Consider the following 12,139-nt stretch of genomic DNA (forward strand, 5'->3'; position numbering starts at 1 on the left):
GGTTCCAGTAATCCATGTCCTCAGCCTGCTTGTCTTCAGCAAACTGTTTGTGGGCTTTCTTGTGCATCATCTTTAGAAGAGGCTTCCTTCTGGGACGACAGCCATGCAGACCAATTTGATGCAGTGTACGGCGTATGGTCTGAGCACTGACAGGCTGACACCCCACCCCTTCAACCTCTGCAGCAATGCTGGCAGCACTCATACGTCTATTTCCCAAAGACAACCTCTGGATATGACACTGAGCACGTGCACTCAACTTCTTTGGTCGACCATGGCGAGGCCTGTTCTGAGTGGAACCTGTCCAGTTAAATTGCTGTATGGTCTTGGCCACCGTAAGAACACCTGCTCTGTCCATGACATAGACTGACCAGGCGAATCCAGGTGAAAGCAGCCCCAGACCATTATTACTCATCCACCAAACTTTACAGTTGGCACTGCATTGGAGCAGGTTGTGTTCTCACCATCAGAGATACAGGACTACTCTCAGGTAACACCAGATAGTGAAGCACTCCAGAGAACGCGTTTCCACTGCTCTGAGTCCAATGACGGTAAGCTTCACACCACTCCAGCCGACGCTTGGCATTGCGCATGGTGATCTTAGGCTTGTGTGCGGCTGCTCGGCCATGGAAACCCATTTCATGAAGCTCCCTACAAACAGTTATTGTTCTGACGCTGCCTCCGGAGACAGTTTGAAACCCGGTAGTGAGTGCTGCAATCAAGGACAGACGATTTTTACGCGCTACGCACTTAAGAGGAGGGTCCCGTTCTATGAGCTTATGCAGCCTACCACTTCGCGGCTCAGCCTTTGTTACTCCTAGATGTTTCCACTTCACAATAACAGAGTTTACAGATTAACATGGGCAGCTCCAGCAGGGCAGATTAACTGACTTGTCCACATTGAAAGTCACTGAGCTCTTCAGTAAGGCCATTCTACTGACAATGTTTGTCTATGAAGATTGCACGGCTGTGTGCTCAATTTTATACACCTGTCAGCAATGGGTGTATCCAAATCCATTAATAATTCCACATACTTACATATATACACTGCTCAATAAAATTAAGGGAACACTAAAATAACACATCCTAGATCTGAATGAATGAAATATATTCTTATTAAATACTTTTTTCTTTACATAGTTGAATTTGCTGACAACAAAATCACACAAAAATGATCAATGGAAATCAAATATCAACCCATGGAGGTCTGGATTTGGAGTCACTCAAAATTAAAGTGGAAAACCACACTACAGGCTGATCCAACTTTGATGTGATGTCCTTAAAACAAGTCAAAATTAGGCTCAGTAGTGTGTGTGGCCTCCATGTGCCTGTATGACCTCCCTACAACGCCTGGGCATGCTCCTGATGAGTTGGTCTGAGGATCTCATCTCGGTACCTAATGGCAGTCAGGCTACCTCTGGCGAGCACATGGAGGGCTGTGCAGCCCCCCAAAGAAATGCCACCCCACACCATGACTGACCCACCGCCAAACTGGTCATGCTGGAGGATGTTGCAGGCAGCAGAATGTTCTCCACGGCGTCTCCAGACTCTGTCACGTCTGTCACGTTCTCAGTGTGAACCTGCTTTCATCTGTGAAGAGCACAGGGCGCCAGTGGCGAATTTGCCAATCTTGGTGTTCTCTGGCAAATGCCAAACATCCTGCACGGTGTTGTGCTATAAGCACAACCCCCACCTGTGGACGTTGAGCAGACACATGCACATTTGTGGCCTGCTGGAGGTCATTTTGCAGGGCTCTGGCAGTGCTCCTCCTGCTCCTCCTTGCACAAAGGCGGAGGTAGCGGTCCTGCTGCTGGGTTGTTGCCCTCCTACGGCCTCCTCCACGTCTCCTGATGTACTGGCCTGTCTTCTGGTAGCGCCTCCATGCTCTGGACACTACACTGACAGACACAGCAAACCTTCTTGCCACATCTCGCATTGATGTGCCATCCTGGATGAGCTACACTACCTGAGCCACTTGTGTGGGTTGTAGACTCCGTCTCATGCTACCACTAGAGTGAAAGCACCGCCAGCATTCAAAAGTTACCAAAACATCAGCCAGGAAGCATAGGAACTGAGAAGTGGTTTGTGGTTACCACCTGCAGAACCACTCCTTTATTGGGGGTGTCTTACTAATTGCCTATAATTTCCACCTGTTGTCTATCACATTTGCATAACAGCATGTGCAATTTATTGTCAATCAGTGTTGCTTCCTAAGTGGACAGTTTGATTTCAGAGAAGTGTGATTGACTTGGAGTTACATTGTGTTGTTTAAGTGTTCCCTTTATTTTTTTGAGCAGTATATATTACAGGTCCGTGAGAGCCAGAAATCTTGCGTGTTTGTAGGTGACCAAATACTTATTTTCCACCATAATTTGCAAATAAATTCATTAAAAATCCTACAATGTGATTTTCTGGATTTTCTTTTCTCATTTTCTCTGTCATAGTTGAAGGGTACCTATGATGAAAATTACAGGCCTCTCTCATCTTTTTGAGTGGGAGAACTTGCACAATTGGTGGCTGACTAAATACTTTTTTGCCCCACTGTATATAGGAGTATTAGAACAGGACCGTAATGTATTGGACAACTCCTTTCACCTGGAAAATTCCAGTATGTCAAGTTGGACAGCAGCCATAACCTTGAAAGACAGAGGGACATATTATTCTGATTGGTCACCAGTAATTCACCACCATAACACTGATAGCTTTTTCCAACTTAGATGCCTTTCAGTTGAATCACTGGTTTGAATCATTGTGTGGGTCACACAAACACAAAGGAAAAAAGTCTCTGCTTTCAGGTATTGTTGCTGTTAAAGTCAAGTCATTCTCTCTGACATGCTTTAACACAATCTGGTAAAAGTAGTGTTTAGAAATTAAAAAGGACTTGATATTTGGTGACAAAGGGATAAACAGTAGGATACAATATATAATTATTCACAACATATTTGAGGATGACAGTTATTAGTTTGTCTCAGACTCTTCTAGAACTCAGAGAGGCTGAGGTATTAAGTACAGCTTTAATTACAGCATCTATATATTCATGACCTCTTCATTTTTGGGATGTCTCGCCCGATAATGGACGGCCACTTGACGGAAATATTTCTATTAATTTGAGAGGAGAAAAAAAAGCAATATCATAGCCATGAAGTGTCAGGATATGAAGTGACTTTTATCTACTGGGGCTTGGCCCTGGTCAAGTAATGTGTCCTATATATGGGGCGACATGAAATCAATCACCCCCTAGATGACGTCTACACCAGTCTCAACGTCAGTGAAGAGGCGAGTTCCTCTGTCCCGTGTCTGTGTTCTTTTGCCCATCTTAATCTTTTATTTTTATTGGCAGGTCTGAGATATGTCTTTTTCTTTGCAACTCTGCCTAGAAGGCCAGCATCTTCACTGTTGACGTTGAGCCTGGTGTTTTGCGGGAACTATTTAATGAAGCTGCCAGTCGAGGACTTGTGAGGTGTCTGTTTCTCAAACTCCCTATCCATTCATAACTAACTGTGTCAGCAGCCGACCTTCTATCTTCCTCCATGCCTGAGTGTGTGTTCTCTCTCTTTCCACCTCCTCCCCCTCTCATCATATTTTCTGTCAGTGTCTCTAGCTCTCCAGAGTGTTAGTGCCACCTCTTTCTCTATTATTCACAGTTTGCCTGGAAGTCAATTTACTGGTCCAAGGGTAGATTGCAGTGTAGTGTAGATTGTATTTTGACTTAGGGGAACAGGAAGCCTATCTCCCATACTGTACTTTTTTCAACATTTCCTGCTGTCATCTCTTCAAATGACTCAGTAGCTGGTACTCATTTCTCCTCTTTTCAGTATCTCAATAATGTTATCTCTCTCCCTCTCTGTCTTCTCTCTCTCTCCCTCCATCTGTCTCTAGTTGACAAGAGTCCCTGTCACATGGAGGAGGCTCAATAATGTTCGCCCCTTTTCATTATCTCAATAATGTTATCTCTCTCTTCCCTCTTTCTCCATCTGTTTCTAGTTGACAAGAGTCCCTGTCACCTGGAGGAGGCTCCTGGGCCATGTCGAGGTCTGGTAACTCGCTACTTATTTGACAACCAGAGCCAGGAGTGCAAGCACTTCTACTATGGAGGCTGCTTCGGCAATGCCAACAACTTCAAGAGTATGAAAGAGTGCCAGGCTAGATGCCAGAACCCAGGTAGTCCAAAAGAGACCAACCAACCATAGGTCTTTTCTTACGAGCACTGACTTTGCTGGAAGCTACTTTATTGAGGAAAAATGTACTTTCTATGACTTTCTATAGCTAGGTTGTCTCACCTAGCTATCTTAAGATGAACACATTAATTCCTAAGTCACTCTGGATAAGAGAGTCTGCTTAATGACTAACATGTAAATGTGCTAGGGGGGTGGAAACAGTATTACTTCTCTGATGACTTAAACATTTGCTGTGTGTAGGTTTAGAGTTATATCTCTTTGAAAGCGCAAATACTGTTTGCTGCAGTGGATGTTGTGAATATTGCACTTACTTGAAAATGATCTTGTTGACTGACCATCATCATGTTTCACCTTCATTTTACATTGTTTTTTTGTTCGTTTTTTTAGGGTATTCAATTGTTTTAGACATAGGCCTGATTTTGAATTTATTTACATTAATTGACTGCATTTTGTACCCCCAAAATGACCAATATATTTTTCTACAGTGACCAAACAATGTAAGAAAAAAAATGGATGATAACTCCAAAATAATTACATTGTCATTGTGTATCAGAATCCTTAATCCATCTTCCTTGGGCTCAAAATAATTGTTCTCTTCATCCATCCTGAGTCCATAAGGATAACAACTTCTCTATGCTGTATGTTAATATTATAATGCTACTTCCTTGGTAAACAGGTTTTAACAACAGAGTAGTACACTGCTTGTATTATAGTACATTTCTATTAAATGCAGTAACATATTATGGAATTAAACTCTAACCATGCTTTGGTTTCATTGCAGAAACCCCCACTGTGGCCCTTAAATTGGATGTGGCCCCTAAATTGGAGGTCGCCGTCCCAGAAGCCCATAGCCAGCCTAGTGTGCAGTCTCTCAAAGTAACTGGTAAGACGACAATGTTTATGTATTTTGAGTTCATGTTTGTATCATCTTTATTTATTCAACAAACCCTGTACACCTGTGGATCTGTCAATGCTGGGAACACTACTGTATTGCTCCAGTCTCTTGGCAGCCCCTCGTGGTGGTGTGATGTCACTCCCTTTAAGTTAACTACAGTATCACAACTACTAATACTGTGAGGCGCTTTGCACATGGGCAGTAGAACTATCACAAACACCAGGCCACAGGAAGCACAGGAATTCAGGAAAGCAGTCGTTTGTCATGTGTACTATGGAAACTACAAGGTAGGTAAGAGAGAGACAGTAATTTTACATGCGCCATCTCAAAAATAGTTTAGCTGCTGGTAAACACACTACAACGTATAAAGGCAGCATAGTGCCCACAATACCTCCTCCCTTCTCCTCCTTCCATGTGACATTGATTCACTGCTATTAAAATGGGAGTGTACAAGGTATGAAGAGAGAGTTAGTGCTCAGAAACACCCGTGTCTGGTACAGAGGTCACATCGCAGTACATTGGGGAGCAGGGAGTCTTTGGCCATCACTCAGTCACGGACAAGTAGTTGTGATTCATGTTACAGAATTCCACCCATGTCAGTGAATCCAGTGCAGGAGAGTCTCTGTACACGTGGTTGTCATTCCAGTCAAGTGATATAGGAGATCTTCAGTACTCCCTTAACCAAAGGCTGACATTCAGTTCATGTTTTCTTCTCCGCAGTTTGACGCTTGATGTGGTATTGAGGTGGTGAAAATAACGTTTCCTTTGTTGTGGTACAAGGTAATAGTAGGAGCAGTAGGTTCTACTAGTCACTTTAACAGTAGATTTCCAAGAACTTCACATCAGGCTTTTAGAGAAGTATGTTATATCAGAACTAAACTGCAGATGTAACCTAGATACTTACATACTTAGAAAATGTGTCTTTGGTATGATGGAGTCATTGTTTTACAACATGACTTGTGCTATTAGCACGTCATTTCATCTTACAATTGCTTCTGTGCATTTCTTTCAGACTTCAATCCTCCGGACTTGTGTCTCAGTCCCATTGACAAGGGCACAACATGTGATGGAGAGGAGAGAACTGAGAGGAGATACGTGTACAACCCCAAGACAAAGAGGTGTCAGTCGTTGCGCTACAATGGCTGCGGGGGCAACAAGAACAACTTTGTCCACAAGAGACACTGCATGAAGATGTGTATGAAGCCAGGTAAGATCCAAGTTATCTGTTATCTCCAACACCAGCCCTATAGAGCTACCTGGGGTTGCAGGCTTTTGTTCCATCCCCAGCATTAACACACCTGATTCAAATGATCAATATCCAGACTGAAGACTATAATTAGTTGTAATATTTGAAACAGGTGTGTCCGTACTGCACTTGTTCCACACGTATGTCTTTCATTTAAAAAAAATTGAAACAAATAAATTGAATTAACAGTGTTTTTGTAAATTAACAGTTAAGATATGAATTGAATTCAATGTTCATTTTTAGACTAGTGCCCTGGAGAAGTGTTTAAACATAACTAATTTGTGCTGTTTCATTTTCAGATCACCATCACAAAGGGAAGGTCATTCGTATAAAGAAGAAGAACAGCAACATCTTGTTTCGATCTGTCTAAATCAAGGCTTCATATTAAACCCTTCCTACTTCTCATTAAACCCTTCCTACTTCCTATTAAACCCTTCCTACTTCCTATTAAACCCTTCCTACTTCTCATTAAACCCTTCCTACTTCATATTAAACCCTTCCTACTTCCTATTAAACCCTTCCTACTTCTCATTAAACCCTTCCTACTTCATATTAAACCTTTCCTACTTCCTATTAAACCCTTCCTACTTCCTATTAATATGAAACCCTTCCTACTTCCTATTAAACCCTTCCTACTTCCTATTAATATTAAACCGTTCCTACTTCTCAGTAAACCCTTTCCTACTTCATATTAAACCCTTCCTACTTCCTATTAAACCCTTCCTACTTCATATTAAACCATTCCTACTTCCTATTAAACCCTTCCTACTTCTCATTAAACCCTTCCTACTTCATGTTAAACCTTTCCTACTTCCTATTAAACCCTTCCTACTTCCTATTAATATTAAACCGTTCCTACTTCTCATTAAACCCTTCCTACTTCCTATTAAACCCTTCCTACTTCCTATTAATATTAAACCGTTCCTACTTCTCATTAAACCCTTCCTACTAATATGAAACCCTTCCTACTTCCTATTAAACCCTTCCTACTTCCTATTAAACCCTTCCTACTTCCTATTAAACCATTCCTACTAATATTAAACCCTTCCTACTTCTTATTAAACCCTTCCTACTTCCTATTAAACCCTTCCTACTTCATATTAAACCCTTCCTACTAATATTAAACCCTTCCTACTTCCTATTAAACCCTTCCTACTTCTTATTAAACCCTTCCTACTTCCTATTAAACCCTTCCTACTTCATATTAAACCCTTCCTACTAATATTAAACCCTTCCTACTTCCTATTAAACCCTTCCTACTTCCGTTTAATATGAAACCCTTCCTACTTCCTATTAAACCCTTCCTACTTCTTATTAAACCCTTCCTACTTCTTATTAAACCCTTCCTATTAATGTTAAACCCTTCCTACTTCCTATTAATATTAAACCCTTCCTACTTCCTATTAAACCATTCCTACTAATATTAAACCCTTCCTATTATTAAACCCTTCCTATTCCTATTAAACCCTTCCTACTTCATATTAAACCCTTCCTACTAATATTAAACCCTTCCTACTTCCTATTAAACCCTTCCTACTTCTTATTAAACCCTTCCTACTTCCTATTAAACCCTTCCTACTTCATATTAAACCCTTCCTACTAATATTAAACCCTTCCTACTTCCTATTAAACCCTTCCTACTTCCGTTTAATATGAAACCCTTCCTACTTCCTATTAAACCCTTCCTACTTCTTATTAAACCCTTCCTACTTCTTATTAAACCCTTCCTATTAATGTTAAACCCTTCCTACTTCCTATTAATATTAAACCCTTCCTACTTCTTATTAAACCCGTCCTACTACCTATTAATATTAAACCCTTCCTATTAATATTAAACCCTTCCTATTAATGTTAAACCCTTCCTATTAATGTTAAACCCTTCCTACTTCCTATTAATATGAAACCCTTCCTACTTCTTATTAAACCCTTCCTATTAATATTAAACCCTTCCTATTAATATTAAACCCTTCCTACTTCCTATTAAACCCTTCCTACTTCCTATTAAACCCTTCCTACTAATATTAAACCCTTCCTATTAATGTTAAACCCTTCCTACTAATATTAAACCCTTCCTACTAATATTAAACCCTTCCTACTTCTTATTAAACCCTTCCTACTACCTATTAATATTAAACCCTTCCTATTAATATTAAACCCTTCCTACTTCCTATTAAACCCTTCCTACTTCCTATTAAACCCTTCCTACTTCCTATTAAACCCTTCCTATTCATATTAAACCCTTCCTACTTCCTATTAAACCCTTCCTACTTCCTATTAAACCCTTCCTATTAATATTAAACCCTTCCTACATACACTACTTTTGAATGAGTCTTTATTTATATCATTCTTATTTGACTTTGGTATGTCCTTGTAGTCTTGCAGCAATTGTATCAAAGGCTTGTTTTGGCCTATTGTGTAATGTTGTATTGCTCATTGTAACCTTTTAACACTTTGTAAGAAGATGTTTTTAGTAATATCACAATTGTATACATTTTTTTTACTGTCACATACCAAATACCAGTATATAATTGTATTTTTCTTCCTGAGGACACCAGACAAGTTGTTTTATTGACAAATGATGAACATTCATTATCCCAAAAGCACTGTACATGTAATATCATACAATAAAGCACGTTATCTGTATCAAGTGCTGTACATTATCTATATCAATTACTGTACATTATCTATATCAATTACTGTACATTATCTATATCAATTACTGTACATTAGCTATATCAAGTACTGTACATTATCTATATCAATTACTGTACATTATGTTTATTTTACCCCTTCATGTGAGTAATGTCTTTTTCCATGTTATTTTTTTTTACCCAGGTGAAAACAACATATCAGCAACCCATTTGAGACTGCATTTAATTTGGCATAGTCATCAACATTGCAATTTTGTGCATATGTTAATTCTGTTCCAAGTCCCCTTTCACATTGAAGTACAGCAGGCTATTGGAATTGACTCCACTGATAAGTGCATCACTGAGACACAGGGGGGCAGTGTTGTATTACCATGATAGTTCTAACGTTTTCCATAATGGCCTTCACTTGAATGATATATGACTGCAAATTGACAAATGACCTATTCGTTTGTTGGGAATTTCTCTGCCATCATAGCCTACATTCATATTGTTTTATAATGTAATGACCTCTATAGATTATAAATGAGACCATGTCCAAAATAGTTCTCGAGATGGGACACTATTCTTCCAGGAGAAATACCGTTTGGTGGAAAACGCAGGTGCTGCTCCAGGATCTCCCATTAGTGTTCAATTGGGTTGAGATTTGGTGACTGAGACGGGCCATGACATACGGTTTACATTGTTTTCATGCTCATCACACCATTCAGTTAAAACTCATGCTCTGTGGATGGGGGCATTGTCATACTATGGGGGCATATTCATGGTAGCCAAAAGTATGGCCTGCCCAGTATTTTTTATACATGACCCTAAGCATGATGGATGTTAATTGCTTAATTAACTCAGAAACCACACATGTGTGGAAGCACCCGCTTTCACCATACTTTGTATCCCTCTTTTACTCAAGTGTTTAAATGATTTGGACAGTTCAAATCCAACTTTATTTGTCACATGTTTCGAATACAAGTGTGGACTTTACCGTGAAATGCTTACTTACAAGCCCTTAACCAACAGTGCAGTTCAAGAAAGAGTTAAGAATATATTGACCAAATAAACTAAAGTAAAAAATAGTTACCTGCATGTCAGTCAGTTTACCTACTTATGATAAATAAACCAAGTCTAATAATGAGATGGACACTCACAGGTTTGTTAAGCGTAGACAGAGCGAGCTTCTTCCATATGAGAAGACATCGAATTGCAGGAATGTTCCTGTCATTTAGAACCATAACGAATGTTTACAGCCAATGCATTGGATCAAACTCTGCAGACAGAAACCCAAACAAAAGCGCGTACCTTGAATAAATAACACACATACACAATAATTACCACACGGGAGGAGACCCATAATCATCTGCACAAAACACACAGCACAGGTACTCACACGACCAACGGACAACGTAACAATAATGGACCCCACCATGGTGAACGAAGGGCACATTCATACAAATACAATCAGGGGGAATAGGGGACACCTGTGTGCAATGAAAGTTCCAGAGGGATCTGTGACAAATACACAAGGTACAATTTGAAATTTGTCCATCAGCAGTTTTCTGTTATGTCAGTCACTGACAGTCACTCAATTAGCCCATATCAGCTAACATGTTTTAATAATAATAATAATAATAATATATGCCATTTAGCAGACGCTTTTATCCAAAGCGACTTACAAGTCATGTGTGCATACATTCTAGATTGGTAAATTAGTCTAGTGGCCAGCTATCTAAACTTGTAGCTAACATGGTCGAATTATCCACCTGGCCCGGCCCCCCCATTGATTTTGTTAGTCACTCTCACTCAGATATCATATTAAAAACTGCAAACATTTCTCTCCACACTATGGCAAAACGTGTAGAATTGCAGGGCATTAACTCAACATTTAATTTTTTTATATCTCCTGTCAAGAAGAGGGGGGCTAAAATGCTTTGCTGGCAAGGTGGGGTTAACAACATTTCGTGAAAGACTTGGTCCGGTTCTGACTACATGTGTGAGTAAGGATGTGCGTATACAGATGCGCGAGCCACTGCGCCCCCATGATGATTTCAGAGGTTTTGTGTGCCCCACCCCTGTCAAAGTTTCCCATCCCTGGTCTATATCATCTGCGTGGTGGGTTGGTGGGTTCTCCTGAAGAGCTGTAGGCTAATTCGTGATGTAACAGGAAGTAGGCTAATGCGAATGCCTCCCACAATCTGACAGCGGCTCCAGTCCGACACTTTATTCATTGAGTGTTGAAACCCTTTAGGTTTGGTTCACTACCATTGCTGCGGAGGTTGCATTTGTGGGAAAAAAAAGCTGTCGCTGGAGTGTTTGGTCGGTTAATGTTACTTTCTAAATCGAGGTAGCATTGGGTTGTGAACTAATCGCATCAGGTAAGAACCATTCGAATAGTGTATTAATAATGGGAATATTTACATATCTGGTTTAGGATTACTATTTTATTTGTCCACTTATGCATCGATTCCAGTATCGATGCATAAGTAATTTGCTTTTCCTTTTCTAAAATGAATAGCCTATACATATCCAATTCAAGCCCATGATAATCGGAAAGAGTCTGCTGCATTTCTGTCTGGTAAATTTAGACCTAAAACGTGCTTTTTAAAGCTACCTGGATAGATTTCAGTCCACTGTCGACAGGGATAACAATAGCCTATTTCTTGTCGTCTTCCAAAAACAATTGCGCACCGCAGATAGGTTAGTCATTTGCACTATTTTGCATAATTCCATAGGGACATTTTATTATTTTATTTTATATATTTTATATATATATATATAAAACAATGTACTATTTAACCATGTATATATATATACAGTACATGGTTTGTAGATGTGTACAAATAGTGTATAATGACTCCTGTCATCATCATACAATTATTGATAATAGCCTATTAATACTTCATCCTTAATTTAGGTTAGTTTTTTGACAGATTTGTTTGATCTATGACAAGGGTTTTCATTTGAAAGGGTTTGAAATGATTGGAATATTAAACAAATGCAAGGTAGCCTATAAGTACGTTTGCCCTCCATCATGCTACATAACATGTTTATAGGGAAGACAACAATACAATACATTTGTATTAACTCTCAGACCCCATTCAAGATGCGTTTTTACAACCATATATAACCTTTCCAAACTTTAGGCTACAGTGGCACCTAAGTGTTAGGCTACCCACATTTACCT

At 39.8% G+C, this 12,139-nt stretch overlaps 2 protein-coding genes and 1 long non-coding RNA gene across 19 annotated transcripts in view; 2 read left to right on the plus strand and 1 right to left on the minus strand.

Annotated features, from left to right (window-relative positions):
* The window catches only part of LOC118366718 (tissue factor pathway inhibitor-like), a 98,691-nt gene extending 91,687 nt beyond the window's left edge, over positions 1-7,004 (plus strand). Inside the window, exons 3-7 of one of the 3 annotated variants that reach the window (XR_008089723.1) lie at positions 3,982-4,158; positions 4,957-5,058; positions 6,083-6,277; positions 6,616-6,741; positions 6,784-7,003. Coding sequence is in view for 2 of the 3 variants with exons in the window: in XM_035749317.2 (XP_035605210.1) it covers positions 3,982-4,158; positions 4,957-5,058; positions 6,083-6,277; positions 6,616-6,686 (545 nt within the window). In the remaining variant the exon portion in view is untranslated. Of the gene's footprint in view, positions 1-3,981; positions 4,159-4,956; positions 5,059-6,082; positions 6,278-6,615 lie in introns of all 3 variants that reach the window. The other 2 variants (XM_035749317.2, XM_035749316.2) reach the window with 2 other exon arrangements.
* LOC127914984 (uncharacterized) lies at positions 6,725-8,725 on the minus strand. Of its 15 annotated transcripts, none has more exons than XR_008089737.1 (5): positions 8,576-8,725; positions 8,291-8,404; positions 7,277-7,623; positions 7,035-7,118; positions 6,731-6,874 (listed from the first exon to the last, which is right to left on the minus strand). It is a non-coding gene; the product is annotated as an uncharacterized LOC127914984 (long non-coding RNA). The 15 variants fall into 15 exon arrangements; XR_008089732.1 differs by having other exon boundaries at positions 7,277-7,644; positions 8,027-8,404; XR_008089727.1 differs by lacking the exon at positions 8,291-8,404 and adding an exon at positions 8,027-8,118 and having other exon boundaries at positions 7,277-7,575; positions 8,437-8,615.
* A 2,345-nt stretch (positions 8,726-11,070) lies between these two features.
* Positions 11,071-12,139, plus strand: part of LOC118371361 (calcitonin gene-related peptide type 1 receptor-like) — a 54,599-nt gene continuing 53,530 nt past the window's right edge. Inside the window, exon 1 of the mRNA XM_052493068.1 lies at positions 11,071-11,330. The gene's annotated coding sequence lies outside the window, so the exon portion shown is untranslated. The remainder of the gene's footprint in view (positions 11,331-12,139) is intronic.

This window comes from Oncorhynchus keta, chromosome 34 (assembly GCF_023373465.1).
Source record: "Oncorhynchus keta strain PuntledgeMale-10-30-2019 chromosome 34, Oket_V2, whole genome shotgun sequence".
NCBI lineage: Eukaryota > Metazoa > Chordata > Actinopteri > Salmoniformes > Salmonidae > Oncorhynchus > Oncorhynchus keta.